This window comes from Talpa occidentalis, unplaced genomic scaffold (genome assembly GCF_014898055.3).
Source record: "Talpa occidentalis isolate TD23 unplaced genomic scaffold, MPIMG_talOcc4v2.1 talOcc4.3, whole genome shotgun sequence".
NCBI lineage: Eukaryota > Metazoa > Chordata > Mammalia > Eulipotyphla > Talpidae > Talpa > Talpa occidentalis.
In genome coordinates, this window is record NW_023603184.1 from 50,194,748 (window position 1) to 50,215,198 (window position 20,451).

A 20,451-nucleotide genomic window follows, 5' to 3' on the forward strand; every position below is an offset into this window, starting at 1 on the left:
CCAAACCAGACCCTTGAAATGTGACAGCAGAACTGAGGCCACCAGAGGGGAGAGAGGGAGTGGAGGGCGAAGGGTGGAGGGGATGCACAGACGATGGCGGAGGACAATGGGCGCTTTGGTGGTGGGTGTGGTGTGGCAACATACACCTGAAGAGGCAGGAACTGTACCTCTGTATTATACACAGTGTTGTAAACCAATGTCACCTCAAAAAAAAAAAAACAAAAAACAAAAAAACCAAAAAACTGAATGAACAAAAAAAACCAAACCAAAAAACCCAAAACCCAAAAAACCAACCAAACAAGAAAACTGCTTGTTTGCTGAATTAATTCAGAGAGGGCAGGGTGCATGAGATTGAGTGTCTCGGAGCTGGGGAACTGAAATCAAGTCTTTTCAGGAACTCCCCCTGGTGCTCTTTCCTTCCCTGACTCTCTTCCTCTCGCCCATTTGCTTGCTAGCCTCCTCGCTCACAATTTCTCCTCTTTTCATTTCAGTAATAACCAAAAAGGAATGTCTAACAGTCAACAACTCAGGGCAGTGAGTGACCTTCAGCCTCTCAGACCTCACACCGGGAGTCCTGCAGGGTGTGGATCCCTCCGGGAGGGACTGAGCTCCCTGACGTTCTGGCCTGCTCTGTGAACAGTGACTGCCTTCACATTCCTCAACTCCCCTTCATTCCTACCCACCCTTCATTCTTGAACACAGCGCAAACATTGCTCTCCCAGAGCATTGCGTCACCTGAGGAGGGATCCTCTTTTTTCAGAGCACCCCAACTTTTCTCTTGCAAGCCTTTCATGCAAGTACCACTCTCTCCAATGTGGCAAAATGAATTATATCCATATTTCATCTCCTGCCTGGGGCCTGAGCTCTGCAAAGCAGAGTTGTAGGCAGGGTTCCCATTGGCCTGTAAGGTCTAGCCCATAGTGGCAATTAATGGATGGGGCATTTTGGGCTAGGTCATCAGAGGAGGATCACACAAAATGAGTTTGCAGGGCCTTTGGGGAAAAGGCTCTCATTTCTGGTGTGCCTGGGCATCGCCCTTCACACCAGAGAGTTCAAAGGAAAAAGACAGTGACAAGGATGTCATTTGGGAAATCATTTATAGTTCCAGCGTTACTGGGGCTTCATTCAGTCCCACACCAGCCCCCGAGGCTGCATCAGACTGTCTGGACATTCATGGCTTCCTTGGGCCAAGAGTAGCTGTCCAGTGTAAAGGAGTCATAGTCTGGAGTGTAGACCAGAGATCTTACAAAAGCTTCCTTGTCTTGGGGCTCCGGGTAGTAGGAGGCCAGGTTGTGTTTGTACGCGAAGTCGATGACCTAGGGAAAAACATGTTTGACTGAAGACTGGATCTAAGGAGGAAACTGCTTGGGAGTCTGTGGAAGGAGGGGTGAATCCCTCTCATGGGTGGTGGTCTCTGTAACCGCTGCATAGGAAGGACGTGCAGCTTTGTGTCTTGGCAAAAAGTTGTTCCAGAATGGAGTATCTACTGGTCAAGTGTGTTCTTCCACCAGCCTCTGGGTCCTTAGCAGCGACATTGCCCTTGCTGAGCCTCAATCGCCTCATCTCTAAAGTGGGGGTAATGAGACCTTTCTCTGGAATTGTATGAGGACAAAATTAGGTAACAGTCCAAAGTGACCAATACCAGATATTCTCTCCTCCCCCCCCAAATATGGGCTGAACTGGATGAACAACATGATCAGAAAAACTTGAATCTAAATAGCTCACCAAGGAAGGACAAGGTGGAGATGGTCTGTGTGCTGGATTGTTCATTCAGTAGCCTTCATTGGAAAACTTATGGGGAGAATGTACTTTTTGTAATGCATTTTCTGTAATTAGCTTTAAAAGTTATCATAGAAAACTATAAAATATATATGCTAATAGAAAGATAATCAATGATAATAAGCCCTTATGCTCTAATAATTATCAATGTTGGACCAGTCTGTATTGAACCATATTCTGATTCTTTGAAATCCCATCATCTTGGCATAGTCTCTAGAGTGACATTTTTACTTGGACTATTCCATGAACCCGACTACACATGGCCCAGCCCAGTCACCCTGAGAACCAAGAGGAACGAGTGTCTGCTCTGGGCTGCAGGCACTGAGTATGGCGTTCTCTCAGTGCTCTCTTATATTCTCCAGAATTTTGGGAGAGAGGAGTTACTGGCCCCTTTGGAAAAGGAGGAAACTGAGGCTCAGGGGAGTGGTGATTAGGGTAGATGGCCCTGCTGCCGGCTGGCAGAGCTGGGGCCCACACTCTACGGTTCTCATGATGCCACACCAGCTGACCTTTCTGTATAAATGGGCAATTATGACTCAATGGAAAAAATTCCACCCACATTCTGTTCCACAGAGCTGTGGACTTTGATGCCCTTTCTCTGCCTAGTGTTTGAAGAGAACTCCAGAAGTTTTCCCAGAACTGGCTTGAGTGGGTGTTGGGTGTGGGGAGTGAACTGCAGACAAGAGTTTGTCACCCAGGCTTGGGTTGTTTGCAGTGCTGCCCAAGGAGTTCGGGATGTGTCCAGTTTCTCCCCTTCAGCTTCCTAATGCCACATGAAAAATGGTTTAACCCCTGAGCCCAGAGTGCAGGGGAGGAGGCCCCTTACTTTGACGGCGATTCTCAGAGACACATCTCGAATGGTCCCGAGTGGTGGATACAGTCTCCCCTGGGACAGATGCTGCTCAGAGACCTCCTGGGCAATTTGCTGGGGAGAGAAAGAGAGAGAGAGAACTGACAAGAACAATCTGAGTTTCTGCTTTCCCAGAACAAACCCAACCTATTACCCCAGAGACTCATCTTGTCCTGAGGGGCAGGACTAGCGGTTCTCACTGGTGTCTCTGCCACCAAGTCACCCCAGGGGAGCTTGATGCTTAGACTTAGGCAAGGACAGCTCATTTCTGTGCTGACTGGCTGAGACTTAAAACAACGAGATTTTGTGAATTCTGGAGGAAAATCATTAAGTCTGTGGCTTGTAAAAACTCTGGAATGTCCCCTTGACTGGCCTGGTCTGTTGCATAGGGGTTCCCTGACTTTCTGAGTTCCAGCCTCCTAACCTCATGCCTCGTAACCTCATGGAGCCCTTGAGGCTGTCTTGTCTCTTTCCGGGGCTCTGTGACATATCTCCTTTCAGCCTTTGTCCCAGGTGGAAGAAAAGCTGGAAACAGTGAGCAGCTCCCCAGATGGGCCTTGTGCCTCTCCTGAGTGAAGGTCCTAAGCACAGCGTTCTGGGAGCAGCCCCTCCCACCACTGCCTGTCTGAGCGCCGCCTCTCCTACCAGCCTCATCCTCCAGCCTCACACACTGGTGCTCAGCCAGTGGTAGAACCGTCCCTACATGGTGGTTCTGCACCGCTCCTACCCAGTCTTCTTGTGTCAGACTTGAGTTTGGGAAAAGCTACGGTTCTCTCTGAAAACTAGAGCTAGGAAAATAGACAAGACAGCAACTTGGTCTTGCCTCGGAGCTTGGCAGAAATTAGGGCAGGACCTCTCCTCCTCTGCCCTGTTCTCACATTCCCACCACTCCTTTCCATTCACTGTCTTTCCCAGAGCTCTTCCACATGCCCAGCTCTGCAGTAGGGGTTGGGCATCTGTGGTGGAGAAGCCATAGTCTTTTCCCTCCTGGAGGCTGGTGTCAGTGGACAACTAAACACTAGAACACATACAACCATGTGAGGGGAGTGCAAGGAGAGGGGACATATAGGCATAGAGGAAGGCCCAGTCAGTGGTGTACAGGAATGGCTTCCTAAGCTAAGACCTGAAGGAAAAAGCATGAATTTCTTGCATGAGGAGAGGGAAAAGCAAGTGCAAATTTTGGGAGGTGTGAGAGAGCAAGAAAGAACATGAGCATGAGATTAAAAAAAGAACATTGAATGGTAGCGGGTGCTCAGAGTGAAGCTGGACAGGAAAACTGTGTCCAGCAGTAGAGCTTTGTGTAGAAATTGTGCGGAGAAGTTGGACGTCATCTTGTTGGTCTCGGGGAAAAGATCTGAAATGAGGAAAGAGACATAGTCTGCTCCACATTTCGAAAGATTCTCTTTGGAGGTATAGAAGATGGATTGATGAGAGGGAAGCAGGATTTCCATGACGAAACTTCCTCTATAGGAGCTCATGAGGAAGAGTGAAGAGCTGCATCTGCCTGTGTGTTCATTGTGTTCAGTTCTGAGACACAGGGCATTGGTGACCCTGAGCTGAGGTGTGGAGACCAATTGTCCGGCCTGGCGCTCACATGCCCATGACCCTTGGGGGCCTGGTTACATAACCCCTTGTGTCATTTCCCTTGCCTATAACATTGGGATAGTCATTGTATCTCTCTTTTTTTAAAGATGTATTTATGCATGAAAGAACTGGGGTACAGTCCAGAGGTGTGGGGGATTAGAGGATTCACCAGAGACAGAGTGGGGAGCAGAACAGGCAAATTGACTGAATTACACTGCTGAGGGGAGCAGTGGGCAAGTCAGTAGAGATCTGCTGTGCCGTGTGGGTCAGAGGTCCCTGGCCAGGGATTGAACTCATTCTGCAGTGTCTGCTGAGAGCTTCCTAGTGCTGAGAGTTAACCCCTTGCACCACCAGGGAGGCTCAGTCACCATATCTCTTCAATAGAGTTTTTAAAGTGAAATGAGATAGTGCATGTAAATCTTCTGAGACATTCATTTTTCCATGGGAAAATCAGATTCAGCTTAGATCACCTAAGCACCCTTTCCGAAATATAACCTGTAAGAAATTTGAAATCAAATTGTCAGCAAATAGAGGGGCGAGGTCTTGCCTACAGTAGTGATTAAAATTAAAGTGAAAAGGGGCCTCCCTGGTGGCTCAAGCTGTTAAGACGCAGCACTATGATGCTATCCACAGCCATTGCAGCACGAGTTCTATCCCTTGCGAGGGAGCTACCCCCATGGTGCAGCAGACCTCTCCTGTCTCGCCAGCTGCGCCCCTCAGCAGTGTATTTCAGTCAGTCTGCCTGTTCTCCTCCCCTCTCTGTCTCTGGTGAATCCTCTCACCCACCGCATCTCTGGCTTGCATCCCAGCTCTTGCATGCATAAATAAATAAATCTTTCAAAAAAAATAATTAGAGCAAAGAGAGGACCTGTGTAACTAATGGATACTGATCACAAATGACACTGTTGAATTGTCCCACAGCAGGGGGATGGGTGTGCAGTTGTCTCAGGGTTACTTAGGGAAACTGTAGCAACTGTGTTTCTGCACAACAGGGGAATTTGCAAGCAGGAAGTGACTCTTCCTAGTCAAACACCTGTTCATGGCCACAGGACACCGCTGCCCACGAGAGCAATGAGAAGAAATACAAACACAAAATATTCCCACCAGAGGTTCAAAGAAGAGCAACAAGAAGCCTCAGCTAGCGTGCACACAGCCCAGAGAAGGCTTAAAAGCCTTCAGCTAACATTATTTGCACAGCCTTTGCAGAGCAGATGCTTCAAGGTCAAGACATGGTAAAAAGGAACCTGGTGCCCGGGGCAGTTCTGGTGCTCCTCAGAGAATCAGGGCTGAACAGGGTTGTGTGGAAGCCATTCCTGTGTCTTGCTGGTTTGGGGGCATCATTAGTGCTAAGGTGAGGGGGAAATGCAGGTGGGTGTGAAAAATCAAAGTAGAACCTTAGGAGCTCATTGGGTATAAATATATTTAATACTTGCATAAAGCTCTGATTAGCTTAACCTCCTAACACAGTCATTTCTATGCCTCAGTTCCTCAGTGAGGATGAACGGGAGGTGCCTGGCATTTGGTTGCAACAATAAATGTCAGCATCGATACATGTTATTAGTAATCATTGTTCCTGACGTGGGTTGTTATTCTGTAAGAATTCTCTCATTGTTTCCACCATGTCCCAGAGCCCTTCTGGGAGTTTTCCAGTAGGACACCTAGCCCAGGTGCGCCTCACATCCTCATGTCTACGCTCGAGATCCAGGGGCTTGGACACACCACCTGTCCCTTCCTCACGGAGCGCTGTCCTCTGGGGCTCTTTATGTTACTGGTTACCCTGGGACATGCTCAGAACCCAGGCCGGGGGAGCTCATCTGCCGGGTCAGTGGCCCCATAGTCTCAGGTGGCTTTCGTGGCATCTCCTGTATTGGGCACCCAGATGGTCACTGCTGGGAGGGAGGGAGCCGGGCAGGTGGGGCTCCTCACTGCCAGTGCTTCCTGCCGCACCCTCCACTGATTACTCCTTAGCCCCCTTAGGAGCTGTTTGCATGTTTTGAGAGAAGCTTGAGGTTATGTGCTTTGGGGATCTGTTGTCAGGGTGGGGCAGGTGGGCAGAGGAGACAAAGGGAGGACTCTTCGGGGCCCAGTAAGGATCAGGTGCCACCCACAGGCACTGGGGAGCGCAGGGACTTGGTACCTCTGCGGTCAGGAGGAAGATCTCCTCGGGGATGTGGCGGATCCCGCCTGCGATGACTCCCAGTGCCACTCCGGGGAACACATAGGCGTTGTTGCCCTGCCCAGGGATGAAGGTCCGGCCGTCACTCAGGGTCACGCTCTTGAAAGGGCTTCCGCTGGCAAAGATGCCCCGGCCCTGGGGGTGAAAGCAAGTGGAGTGAGAGCTTGACTACGGGTCAGGCAGCACCACTGTCCTCGGCTGACCTCCCGAGCCTTAGGCCCTCTGCCAGGCTCTCTTTTGTGCCAAGCTCGCTGGAGGTGCCAGCAGCGCAGTGCTCTCTTGGCCGGGAAGTTCAGCCCCCTCTGAGTCACCTGGCCGTCACCGGGCTGCTAAAAGGTGAAGTAAAGCTTTTCCACCTGTCACCTTCTGGGCGGGCCCCCAGCACAGGAGAGGAAGGCCCGTGGCCTAGGGATTCAAACGCCTGGGTCTGGGGACAGCGCCGTTCTGGGGGAACCCTGGGCACGTGTGGTGGGCAGAGCTGGCTTGGGCAGTCAGCTCCACTCCTGACTGGCTCTGTGACCTGGGCTCATGGGTCATCTTTCCCATCCTGACTGCTCCTCAGCGGGCTGGGCCTGCTCTCGTTCTCTAGTCCTCTCAGCCTGGGAAGGATTGGCTCCCCACTGACCTCGGTGACCTGGTAGCACTTCTCCGCAGTGCACTCGGCCTTGCTGGTGGGGTTGCTGAGAGCAAAGATGATGGGGCGCTCGTGGAAGGAGGCCATGTCCCTCAGAATCCGCTCCGTGAAGGCGCCCGCCATGGCGGCAACACCTGCAGGGACAGGAGCGTGGTGGAGCTGCCTGCCTTATGAGCAGCCCGCTGCTGACATGGCTGTGGGGGAACGGGGCATGACAGGGCGGTTCCTGGGGATGGCGCCTGCCTCAGGGTGGGGAGTGGAGGAGAAAGGGGTCTTCAGGCTTGAGCTATTTGAGACCTTGCTAATACCCAAGGGACCATCAGTCAGTTTCCGGTCCCTCCCCAGTTAAGATGTACCCATGGGGGCAATCCTGGATGTTGTCTGTACAGAGGGAGAGGCCATGGCAGGGAGCAGGGCTCGGTGAGTCTTGGTTAGAGGTCAGCCTTGCGCTTTCCCACTGCATCTCCCCACCGCATAGCCGCAGCGGGTGCCGTAGGCCATGACTTCAGTGCACTTGTGACACATGCTCGTGGCTTGGAATTGGGCATGGGGTGGGGGAAAGGCTGAGTTTCCACGGGTTGCTGGGGCAGCCTTCGTAAGTCACCGTCTTCACCTGCTGGTCAAGAAGGTTAGCGGGGCTGGGCAGGGGCTCGCCGCCCTCCTCCTACCTATGATGGCTGTGGGCTTCACCAGTCTCACCACCTCCTCCAGGGACTTCACTTCAGGATGGTCCTGGGCAAACATCTCCTTCTCGTGGTTCAGGTGGCTCCTCCCCTGTGGGGAAAGAAAAACATGGCAGGACCTGCCGGATCGGAGCCTGGCTACATCTGGATACTCTGAGAACATTCCCTGCATTGGGCTTTGCTCTGCTCTCTTGGAAGCCTGTATATCCAATTTCCTGACAGACCTAAAGTGGAACTTAAGGATTTCTTGTGTGTGTTTCTGTAACCCAAGGTGGCGAAAGCCTTCCTTTGAGCTGCTAGGATCATGTCTGCCTGGGGCAGGACACAGGGCTCCTTGGGAAGTACCAGGTCTTACGAAGACTTGTAGCCCCAAGATTTCCAGGACCCAAACCACTTTGAGGGGTGGGGGCCTGAATCACCAGGGCCAGGGAGTTAATTTGAATGTATTTTACTAGAGTCATCAAGTCCCCGGAATAATGCTAGACTGACTCCTGGACAGGCTGTAGCGGCTGTACCCCACTGGCCCCAACTCCCTTCCATTTCTTCAGAGTTAATGGGTAAAAGGCTGGTGAAAGCAGATAAATGTTTCTCCTGAGTCCATGGCACCAGCTGACTTCATGATGACCAAAGTGAAGAAGTTAACTTTGAGAGATCTTTGAGGAGGGGTGAGGACCATGGGGTGAGCACAATGATGTTGAAAGACAGGCGAGAGGGGAGTGTGGCAGCCTCCCCCTGTAGCTGGATTACGCTCCTGAATGATCTGGGATGTGAGGAGGAATCTCTAAGCCTCAATTCTGGGAATAATCTGGCTCCATATGGAACAGAAAGGAGTTCCTCTCTGCTGAAGGGTCTCTGCTATTCTTGGTTGATGGCCTCACGTACCCCCTGGGTTCTGTTGATATCAGGTTTTTCACCTCTCACTGTTGTTGTATGATAGCCGAATTTCGGGCTACTTACCTCTCATTATTTCACACCTACATCACACACTGGTGATATATTTTACACTACCGTATGCCTAATATTGACATCCAGGATTCATGGCCCCTGGGGGGGGGGTGGAGAAGTACAGGGGCAACCGCCCTACCATGTGGGAATTGAGATGTGCATAAACGTTGATGTAGGAGATTAATTAACACACACGAGTCCAGAGAACGCTTTTGGAGAGGTTAATCTGGGCTAAGTCAGAAGAGAAGAAGGAAGCAGAAGGGGCTGAGGGTTGAGAATAGGAATGTGCAAAAAGAGAAGACACGGAAGGAAGGAAGGAAAAATGCAAGGATGTGGAAGAGAGCACATCCTGCTTTTGGACAATTAGGGCCCAATGTAGACGGAGGTTAGTGCAGGCTGAACCTCCCCACTTTTGGACAAGAGCAGTGAAGGCTGCTGTGGGATGACTATTGCTTTGGCGGGTAAGGCATTACCCTCCTTTTGCTCACTCTTCTGACTCAGCAGTTTGCCCCTTGAGACCTCTTGATTTCAGTTCCAATAACTGTGGATGCCAGGAAACATCTCCTGACTGACAGTACCTTCACAATGAGCCCCTTGGAGTCCACCATCCAGATCTTCTTTGTGGCCTCTGCCTTGGGTACACCTTCTTTCTCTAGGGCCATGACAAGAAGGTGGGCAATGCCCATGGCTGCCTAGGAAGCACACATTTGGGTGTCAGATACAGCGCTGACAGCTCTCAGCCTTTATCAGTCCCTCCTTTCTTGATGCTGTCCGTCCACCCCCTTCTCCAGGGAGCCCAGTTAAATTGTTTTGAGACACTCCCCTCCTGTTCTCCTCCTGGAACAATAGCAGAGAACTCCTGGTGTACTTACCTCACCTGCACCTTGGAAAACAAACACATGATTAGAGAGTTTGTTCTTGGTGATTCGCAGAGCGGCCAGGATCCCCGCCACTGCCACAGAAGCTGTGCCTGCAAAGAGTGGACTGAATTAATTCTCTGGTCTCTGTTCTTAACCCCCAAGAGAAGACCCCTGGAAGGGTTCCCCACTCTTTGAACTTGTGGCCAAACAAGCAACTTTCCAAATCCACCATAAAAGTCAGGCCTGCAAGCATGTAGGCATGGGAGGAAATTCATGTCCTATTTTGCAGACAACTTATGCTGAGAAACAAAACCTGTATTGATGCTCTACCCTAGGTGAGAGGATCAGAGAATCAGTTGCTACCACTATTATACAGAAATGAAAGGATAAGGGCAAATACAGTATAAAAGAGAGGTGTGACCTTCAGAGAATGGTTTGCTTAAGGGATGAGTGGATAAAAAACAATCATGAGACATTATATGGCCACGTATCTGAGCCGCTTAGCTCACTGCTTAGTCTGGCACATGCCATTGCCAAGGGGTGCGTCTGCAAGGCACACGTTGCCTGAGCAGGGGCTCAGACTCACTTATCACTCACTCTTGCAGCATGGCTTCCTCTCTAAATCCACTCCTAAGGTCTCACCAGAAATTCCTGATGACCAAGAAGACTTGGGCCACATGCTGGTGTCAACTCGGAGTGTGTGCTTGTCACCTCACAGCACTGATAAAGGTAGCCTTAAAGGGTAATAGTGAAGAAAATCTTTCCAAGGATTTGAATTCAGGTACTAAACTTGTTTGTCCACTCTGGTCCAAGAGATGGCTACACCTACATTAATCCAAGGGCAGGTGCTAATGGATTATCTGAATGTCTAGGGACTTGAGAAGACTAGAATAGCAAGATTGTTGATGAGGAAGTCTGGCGAAAGGGTGTGTGAATGGATCTCATGAAATAGGTAGAGTGTGAAGATATTTGTGCCCTAGATATTGATAAAAACTCACCAAGGGGCAGGATGAAAACAGGTTTTTCAATACTCAAGTGGATCAAAAGGCATGTCCTGTATGTGTCATCCAGTATCTTTCCCAGGCTAACAGGGTTTGCGATAGGTTTATGCACAAAGTAGCCATACCAACGCTGAGCTCCTGCTATGGCACATTCTCTGGAAGGAACATCCACCTGGCAGCAGGATCATTGTATTGGGCTCCTTCCATAATAGACAGGAAGATTTCTCCTCACTGGAATAAAACATATTCTAGATAAAGACTTTTCTTGCCCTGTCTACAGTGCTTCTACCAGCACCATCACTGGTGGATGCTTGAAATGCCTATTCATGATGCTGACATCTTCCAGACAACAAGTTTTCTAATCAAGGAATTTAATCCAAAGGAATAGGAATATAGCAATAGTTCCATGCCCATCAAATTCACTGGTTTTAGCAAGTATCCCCTCACCCAGGAGCAGCTGGATTCATATGTCAGGAACCTTCAGTTTCACCCAAGTCTTAGTTGAGGTAACATTCTGTGGAGAAGCATCTACAGATAGGATTTGACTTAGCAAAAATATACTGTGCTCTTTCTCCAGTAGCTAGATCACACAGGCCTGGGAGTGAAGAAGTTGCAATGGCTCCTGTCACCATTTCATCCAATAATTCGCTTGCACAGTTCTTGCTTCCCGTCACCTCGACTTTGTGCTCTAGAGGATTGGAGGTCTCTGTTTTAGGAGAAGTTAATTCTGCCCAAAGATGGGAAGACTGACTATCTTCTAGGGAAGAAGAAAATGGCTATTGATACGTTGCCTTCATTTTGGGGAAAAGGTGAGAATTGACATCATTTTAATAGGCATGTTGTTCATTGTTTTTGTTGTGACAGAAGTACAGATGTGTAGGTACAGATGTGTGGTACGGATGTGTGGAATTGTGTGTATGGATGCTGGGTGGTCAAAAGGGTGACCTGTGTTGATTATTAGATCATTGTTTTTCAGCTTCAAACCCACACTTCTCACTCTCCTTAGTTTGCAAATCACTCTCCAGCTTTGGCAACTAGCTTTCTGTGTTACTTTGTGAAAAGGGGGTGCCAGAGCTCACCTGAGAGCCTGGACAAGGTGGAGAGGGGAAAGAATATTTTCCCAGCCTCATCTCACCTTGTAAGATTGTCGGGGTATATCTAGGACACTTAGTTAAATTTGAATTTTATATAAACAATGTTTTAAGTGTAAGTATGTCCCGTGCAATATTAATGTAAATATTCTAAAACATTATTTCTTACTTACCTGAAATTTGAATTTTTTCTTTTTTAATTAATTAATTTATTTGTTTGTTTGTTTATACAAGCACTGGGTACAGTCAGAAGCGCGGGAGGGTGAGAGAATTCACCAGAGCCAGAGCGGGGAGCTGAGCAGGCAGAAGGACTAAGTACACTGCTGAGGGGAGCAGCGGGCGGCAGGAGAGGTCTGCACGCCATGTGGGACCCTCCTCCGGTGGCCAGGGAGCAGCCAGGGATTGAACCGGTGCCGCAGAGGCCGCGGGCAGCTTCGCAACCCAGCGCTCAACCGCTGCGCCACCGGGGAGGCCCTGAAATTTGAATTTAACTGGGCAGCTGGTATTTTGTTTTTGCTAAATCTGGCAAACCCACAGCCTCCGTTTTTTTTTTTTTTTTTTTTTTAACCTCTGCAGCAGCAGTTGAATACAATTTTCAGTGTCTATTACTTGCAGAGCTAGTCTCATAGTGCACCCCTCAGAGACTCAAACTCCAGCCAGCCACCCCCTGTCTTCCCTTTGCTCCCCCAGCCCAGGAGTTATAGCTGACCCTTAAATGTCCCTTTCCCCTCATTATTTGATACATAATTAACAATTCCTTATATGGAGTATTCTCTGCTAAAGCCATAGGCATAGACAGCTGGCAGTGCTAATTCGCCATGACTGCAAAGGAAAGGAAATAAAAGTGGGACTATGTGTGGCTTGTTAAAGTTGCACAAATAAAAAGCATAGTTTTTCCACTAAGGCTGGCGAGGCAGCAGTAAAAAAGTAAAAAGTTTCAGTATACAATCCTTTTTAAAGTGCTTCAACCCTTTTGGACAAACTTATTTATAAGATAGACGCGAGAAATAACAAACACCTGACAGACGGGTAATGGTTAAGGAAATCAACTAGTGTGGACAATTGGCAGACTATATTGCAGTCATTGAAAATGATCATTGTGAGGATGATGCAGCAACATAGAAAATGCTGTGAGTTAGTAACTCATACCTGGTATTGTTATAAGTATTTTGTCTTAATGTAGACCTTTGTTTATTCTTCTTCTCACTTTACAGATTGGGAAATTGAGGCACAGAGTAGTTTGCTATGTGACCCAAGAGCATATAATAGAGTGAGGATTTGAACTCAGAGAACAGACTTGCACTCTCGACTACTAAACCATGCTTTATGGAGTTAGTTGGAAGGAAGAGAACCTTAAATAGCACAGATACCATGATTCTAATTGCAATGAAATCATGGACAGAATCTGGAAGCAACACTAAAATACTGACTTCAGGGTGGGAATATGAGTAAAAAATTGGGTTTTCAGTTTTTCAGGGGTTTTGCTTTTTTCTGGTTCTGTGGTGGGGACTCTCCCAGAACTTGGGTTGGATTTGTGCCAAGGTTTAGAGGTTGTGTGTTGGTCTGAAGAAGGGGACACAGCAAACAGCTGGGGCTTAATAAATGTGGACATCAGAAGGCAAGACTATGGGGTGCAGTTTCTGCTAAAGACCCAGAGCCAGTGCTGAGGATGACTGGTGCTTCCTAACACCCCCTGAGAGCTGTGCACTTACTGAGGGCCTGCCAGACCGAGGTGCCAGGCTGGGCCCTACAGAAGATGGAGGGGAATCAAACATGGCCCCTGTACTCAGGCAGCTCCCGGGTTCCCAAGCCTTCAGGGAAACTATAACACAATTAGTTGCCAGAACCTGTTGTTTGGAAATTGTTGCATTCATTTATTTATCAAACATCAATTATGTACCAGACTTCAGGTTAGTGAGGTTACACTTGGTAGCCTGGATTACCCTTTGGTAACAAAATAGATAGGACCGTCCCTGCTTTATAAAGAAAGAAGGTATGGAATAATTTTTATAAAGAAGTTGCTCATGATATGTTGTTAGCTAATGTGTAGAAAAATATAAAACCAGTATCAACCCACCTTTGCAACTTCAAGTCTCCCCATCTCCCCTAGAATGCTTTGTGTTTTTACAGTTCTGTGATTTGTCCATGTTGTTCCCATAACTTATAGGAGCTCCTGCAATCCAAGTCTTCTCCTCTGACAGACACTCTCTGCTTTCCCTGAACAACATGAACCACCCTTTATTTTTCCAGATCTTTTTATGTAACCTAGATAAACGTGGCTATGTCATGACCAGGTTCAGCAGAGCACTATATTAAAAGAAATACCAAGTTGACATCCAAGAAAGCATCAAAAGGCAATTTAAATAACTATTTAAGTGACTTACAGAGGTAGTATGAATTGCATTGTATGACTCTTCTTCTAAATCTCCAAATATCCTTTTTGCATCATTTTTTCAAAGTCCACTTATTATGTCAGTGACACCGCCCCCATTTCTCTGTTTCCCTGCAAACAACACTCCCCCTGCTCTTTGCTCCTTAAAACCCAGTTTCATTTTAGTTCTTTTTTTCCCCTCAAGATTTATTTATTTATGTATATAAGAACTGGGGTACAGGCCAGAGGTGCCGGGGGTGAGAGGATTCACCAGAGACAGAGTGGGGAACAGAACAGGCAGACTGACTGAAATACACAGCTGAGGGGAGCAGTGGGCGAGACAGGAGAGGTCTGCCATGCCATGTGGGTCACCTCCTGGCCGGGGATTGAACTCGTGCCTCAGAGGCTGTGGACTGCTTCATAGGTTGCGTTTTAACCACTTGCACCATCAGGGAGGCCCTCATTTTAGTTCTATTGAAACAGAATATGTATTTAAGAAGACCTGCAGATGGTTTACATGCCCATTTAAGGTTGAGACACTCTGACTTGTGGCTTCTCTGGAAGAACTATTTTCCTTCCATAAGATGCAGGACAACAAGCTGCTTCCTGAAAGAAGATGTGCAAAGTACCTGCCACCAGATGGCACCAAAGATACTTCATCAGAGACAGCATTAATGGGTCTTTTCCTTCTTGGGTATTGAATATCTTTTGCAGGTAGAACACGCAGGCTGTGTGCCGGGATTACCTGCAGAAATTCAGCACTGGATGGGGATTGGAGAGGATGGCATCCACCAGAGGAATGTACAGAGGAGGAAGCAGGTCAGTGTTAGTGGCTTGCTTCACCATCACCCAGGGGCAAGGGAGGGAGACCTGAGGTGCTGCTTCCACCTGTTCAAGGTCTGTGTGCTTATGTGTTGAATGCAGCAGGGGAGGCATTATGAGGTTTCCCGGGGGAGAGCTGAGGGGCAGGTGGTAGTGGCATGGAGAGGTAAACTTAGGCAGTGGTGTAAAGGCCAGCTGTGACTCTAGAAGGAATGGAGAACATAAAACAGTGGGAAATCAGACAGCAAAGAGTTGAAAAATTCAGTAAATGGATCCAAGGGCAACTGTCATTTATTGTTAATCTTCACCATGACTTTGGCTGTATAAGCTCATCTGCATTTGCTCATTTAATTTCAGAAGAGAAATTTTTTCTGTTCAGAAAATAGAAACAATCAGGACAGGTCTTCCGAATCCTCTTGCCACCAAGTGTGTACACCCTCCTCTGTCTCCATGTCCACACGCTCTGCCTCTCCTCCTGGGCCATCCATGACTACCCGGCTTCTAGCTACAGCCACTTCCAGGTGTGCCACATCCTGTCAGTGAGGTTACTTGGTCTGTCATTCTCTCTCCACTTTTCTGTATTCTCAAGTCCCCCTTCTCTACTGCACACTGTCATCCTGTCATCAGTACCAACTATGATAAAGTTCCATTTTTAAAAATCCTTCTTTTTAATCCATGTGGTTCCCACCTATCCTATTTCTTACTGTCCTTTATTGTCTAAAGAGCTGAGTGTGCGCACTACCTCCATTTTCTTTCTCCCTGATCTCCCTGAAACCCAAGCCAATCAAACAATTGTCCTCACATCTTGTTAAGGTCACTAGAACCTTCCCCTTGCCAACTCAGTGGTCGCTGCTTAGCCCACCTCTTTCTGGACCTCTCAGCAGCATTTGATACTGTTGTTCATTCTTTTCTTTGGTAAATTCCCTCTGCACTTGGATTTAGGGGCCCCCCCTCGCCCCTCCACTCATCGGCTACCTCTCTGGCTACTTCTTCACTTTTCCTTCCTGGGATTTCCGCAGAGAACATGCTTTGCAGAGGCAAGTTACCCTAATATTCTAGACCAGAACTTAGGAGGAAAATGGCAGTTCTTAAACCCCATTTTATAAAGTTAGGCAAATGAAGTTCTCTCCATCATTAATTTTCATGTTGGGGAGTTGTTGGATAACATGGATTTAAAAATAGGGAGGAAGGAAACTGCTTAGTTCTGGGGAGTTAACCAGCTGGAGAAGCCCACGAGGCCAAGGGTATGTTGCAACATGATTTGTGCCCCTAAGTGCCACAGGCAGCCAAAAAGTGTGGCTGGCTGTTCTCTATTCATGAGGGAAGAAAAACAATTTTCCCTTTTCAGAGGCAGCTTTCCATAATTGCATTTCCTGCGGATTGAGTCCTGGAGGCTTTAGGTCCAGGAAATAGCACAAAAGGACAAGCTGAAAATGTAGTTTCTGCTCTGCTTTTAATATTCCCATTTGACAAAATTAAAGGAATTTCTATGCTGAGCAGCAGATTGGTGGAGAAAGGGACTGAATTAGCACTTTATCAGGTTGAGGTGAGGCTGAAGTTCCAGGTGGCAGCAAGGAGGTGAGGCTGTCAGGGTCTGGCAAGGGTGACCTTAAAGGTGGAAGCCACGGGGGTCAGGAGGTCCTCTAGTCCAAGGCCAGGCCTGCTTCCAGATGCACACATTCCCCGCCCCGACATTTATTTTTTCATCAGTATGTGCTAGGGACCTGTTTTGGGTCTTCTTAGGCTATGCCTTGGATACATAAGGATGAGTAAAAAGAGTCTGTGCACAGAGAGTTAGCAACATAAATACCCAGAAAATTCAGGTCCCTTTTATTAGGTACCAGGCCAGGAACTTCTAGATTACTTCAACCCTATTTCTTTGTCAAGAGGGAATTTTCTGGAACCTTTGGACTCTGAAGAGGCAGTTCCTGTCCTCTGGAGAAGGCAGGATTAGGTTCATTCTGCCACAATTTGGAAAGGAACAGAAGGGGTAACTACAATCTTTTTGGCTTCTTTAGGGCTTTATCTGATGCAACAGGCTAACGGGAGGGCCTCTGGGAAGCCAGGAGGAGATGCAAGAGCCCTGTAGCAACCCCATGGCTGGTAGCCCTGGGAGAGAGAACAGCCTCAGGGTACAAAGGAAGGCTTTGGGGACGGGAGAGATGAGGCTGCAGAGACCACCGAGAGTCACACTGCAGGGGTGGGGAGGGGAGAATGGAAAGCTGAGTGTGCAGGGGGTAGAGAGGGGGAGGTGGACCCCTGACAGCCCAATGGGACCCCTGGTACCTTGTCAATAGGACAAGCCAACTGGACAAAGTCTTCAGAGCAGAGCCGGGCCTCCATCTGCCCCTTTCCTGTTGGCATGTGGGTGCTAGGGATGTGGAAGCATTTTGCAAAGCAGTAATCACCACCCTGCAGCCCCCCCTCCCCCACAACCGGTAGTGGGGAGGGGTGAGACCATTCAGGCTGTGTCCTGGGGGAGAGAGCCTTGAGCCCTTCCAGACAAAGAGGAACTAGCCAAGAGCCAAAGGGAGTTCTAAGCAGAGGGGCTTGCAGCGTCAAAATCACAGGGTTGCCAGGAAATTCACAGACGAGAGAGTAATGCAATGTGTGCAAGGAGAGGGAATGAGGGTGGTGCAGGGCCTGGCCTCCGTCCTCTGTCTCCCCCAGTTGTTCACTCACACTGTCCCTCTCTCCACATCTAGCCAACCCTCTGCTGTGGGCCTCAGCCTCGCTCCCACCCACATCTCCCATACCCGTGTGCTGGGCGCCCAGTAAGCGTCAGGGGATCAGCACCAGGTTCTGGAACTGAGCGCTGCTATGTGCTGTCTCACTGTGTGTCCCTCCAGTGACTAGGGGCCACCACAGGGCGACTCCTCCATGAGCTGGTGTGGGCTCCAGCCAGCTGGCACAGAGGCTGGTCATGGCAAAGCCTGGTGGCTCTGGTGGCACTGGCAGGTCACCAGCCACAGCTGTAACACTGTCACGCCCATTGCACAGGGATGGGCAGGAAGGCTAGGAGGGCTCAAGGCATGTGGCCAAAGCCACGGAGCAGAAAAGTGAAGATTCAGACCTAGGTCTGTCTCAGTCCCATGACTGTGAGCACCATGGGTCACCATCAAAATGTGCATGAGCATGGGGGTGCCCATGGCCTGGTAGATCGCTTGGTGCCCTGATGGGCCACGTGGCCCCTGGGATGCGGCGGGATCGGGGTGGGGTGGTGTGAGGGTGGGAAGTGGAGGTCCAGGGAAGGCGGGCCCGGTTGGGAGATGCTCTGGAGGTGAGAGCCAGCTGGGCCTCCCGTCACAGCCAGGGGAGCGCTGGGCCTGCGGTCGCTCGGCCAACCCTGTCCTGGCTTTGCTCCTTTGAAAGGACACCGCTGCCCCGTCCTCCAGCATGACCATCCCCTTCTGGCCTCCCCTCCTCTCCCCTGGGAGCAGAGATGTGTGCCTGGTTCCAGCTGAGACAACAGTCACCTGAGCCTGCCTTTCCCAAAGTTCTCGCGGCGCTGTCAGCGACGAGATGAGTCAGGGCAAGGGCCTTGCCCTTGAGGCCCAGGCCGGGGCTTCCCTCTTCCTGTGCGTGGGAGCTTGGCCGGGGCACAGGAATCCACAGCAGCCCTGGGGAGTGCCTTATCCTTCAAGGCCAGGGCTCCCGAGTCCTCATCCATGTGGCCCTGTGAGGCCAGTGTCCCAGGCGCCTGGCGTGGCAGGCCCGCAGCTCCTGCTCAGCACTGGCAGGCATTCACTCAGGGGGTCAGTCTGGTGGGCCAGAAGCTTAGAGTCGCATCTTTGCCCAGTTCCCCTGAGGCTGTGAGGCTGGGCTGGTGTTCAGTCACGTTCTCATGCAGCCCCACTGTGTGCGGTTCCGGCAGGCTGGCCCTGGGCCCTGCGGGCTGCGCCGGCCGCCCTGGCAACCACACGGGGCTCGGCGTTGGCTTCCGTTTACCGCTGTGATTGCTCCCTCCCTCGTCTCTCCCAACCCCTCCAAGTTCCTTTTCTATTCTTGAACACAACTGTGTAGTTTTATTCCTCTTAACTTTGTATTTGGAAGTAAAGAGGCCCAGCTCAGGCATGAGCTTCATCTTGCACATTGACCCAGCACTCCTGGGGGTCCTCGCCAGTCTTTCAGTGGCCCGCCTGGCAATGAGACCAGACCACGTGCCAGAGACTGCTGGTCCCGGAGGATCCATCGCTGACTAGCCGGTGGCTGGGAGCAGCCTTTCCCTCCCCGGACCTCCTCCTTGGGTCTGCCCACTGCGGAGGCGAGAGGAGGGTTTGGGTGAGATGGGGGGCAGTGACACCCACGCTGACCCAGGTCTGGAACTGAGTCCAAGGAAGAAGATGCTGCACTGCCTCCCTCACAGGACACTGGGCAGCCGGCTGCTATGGAAAGTGGAGACTTCAAAGTCAGAAGCTAGCCCCAGGTTTGCGCCCAGTGTGACCTTGAGCAAAACTTCACCCTTGAACTTCAGTGTCCTCATCAGTGATGGGGGCCAACAAGGTCTGCCCTCCCTGCAATATGGGAGGGGGCAATTTTCTAGGGAGCTTTGAGATAGTGTGGATGAAAGACACATTTCAGACCTAAAGTTCTGTGCGCATGGAAAATGTTAACATTTGCCACAGCCTGGGCTCCTTGGGAAGCAGAGTCCGAGAAACAGGGAGTGTTCAGGATGCCAACAAGATGTGCCCTTGGGATCCACCACTGTGCGAGGGCAGAAGGAGCCATTATGGGATGGTAGGGGGAGAAGCCAGGCTGTCATTCTGCCCCAAAGCCTCAGTCAAACCCTGAGAAGCTCTGGAACTGAAATGTCCCCTCAGAGCTGTCCTGCACCATGACGAGCAGCACCTGCTCAGCAGCTGGGCATGATTCTTTCCTTGAAGGTCACACAGGACAGTTCCACAATCACGACTTTACTGTTGGAGTTATATGGTCACAACTCAGGGGGCAGACATCCCGATCAGACCTGATATTGTAGGGCTCCTGCCACTCTGGAGCTGTTTACCCACTCTCCTTGTGCATTCTAGAGTCTAGATTCCATTCTAGAAAGAATGGAAAATTCCTCTTCTGTCTGCTATGGAATCTGGGGCACTATTCTATCTGGCTTAGCCTGTGAGTGAGGCAAACTCTACCAGAAATGGCCATAAGCAGGACATAAAAGCCAATTAATTATTTAATTGAAAAAAATGTGTGTGCAAATATGAGGGTGTATGCATGTGAAGATGTTTGTACCTCTGAGTATGAGCTCACATAGGGTGCATTTCTATGAGTGTTTCTATGTGGCCGCAGGCATGAGAGAGAGGCTGTGCGGGCAGCATCCCTGTGAAGGGTGGGTGCTGAGGAGAGTGTCATTGCCTGTGTCATTGCCTCTTCAAGCATTGTGCTAGGTACTGTGCAGGAAACTGGGAACAAGAATACATGGACATGGTCCCTGCTTCTGAAAGTTTATCATCTCCTGCTGGTAGATAGCTCCGTGTGAGCATTCAGAACTGTGTGTCACCTGGCGGGGCGTGGGGAGGGGGTGACCCAAATTAGACTGGGGCCCAGTGAGGAGCTTCCCAGGTACAGGAGCCCTTGAACTGAGTTTTGAAAGAGAAGTAGGAGTCACTAGGGGGATAATGATGGGGAAAGCCTTCCCAGGAGCAGATCTTTGGC

General features: G+C 49.7%; 1 protein-coding gene across 5 annotated transcripts in view; it reads right to left on the reverse strand.

Annotated features, from left to right (window-relative positions):
* Positions 1 to 1,018: 1,018 nt before the first annotated feature.
* The window catches only part of ME3 (malic enzyme 3), a 229,843-nt gene continuing 210,410 nt past the window's right edge, over positions 1,019 to 20,451 (reverse strand). For 4 of the 5 annotated variants that reach the window (XM_054699587.1, XM_037523109.1, XM_037523107.1 and 1 more), the window contains 7 exons: positions 9,524 to 9,621; positions 9,230 to 9,343; positions 7,692 to 7,797; positions 7,015 to 7,157; positions 6,351 to 6,524; positions 2,606 to 2,704; positions 1,079 to 1,316 (listed from right to left, as the gene is read on the reverse strand). In XM_054699587.1, coding sequence (XP_054555562.1) covers positions 1,155 to 1,316; positions 2,606 to 2,704; positions 6,351 to 6,524; positions 7,015 to 7,157; positions 7,692 to 7,797; positions 9,230 to 9,343; positions 9,524 to 9,621 — 896 coding nt within the window. In that variant the 3' untranslated portion in view covers positions 1,079 to 1,154. Of the gene's footprint in view, positions 1,317 to 2,605; positions 2,705 to 6,350; positions 6,525 to 7,014; positions 7,158 to 7,691; positions 7,798 to 9,229; positions 9,344 to 9,523; positions 9,622 to 20,451 lie in introns of all 5 variants that reach the window. The other variant, XM_037523106.2, reaches the window with a different exon arrangement.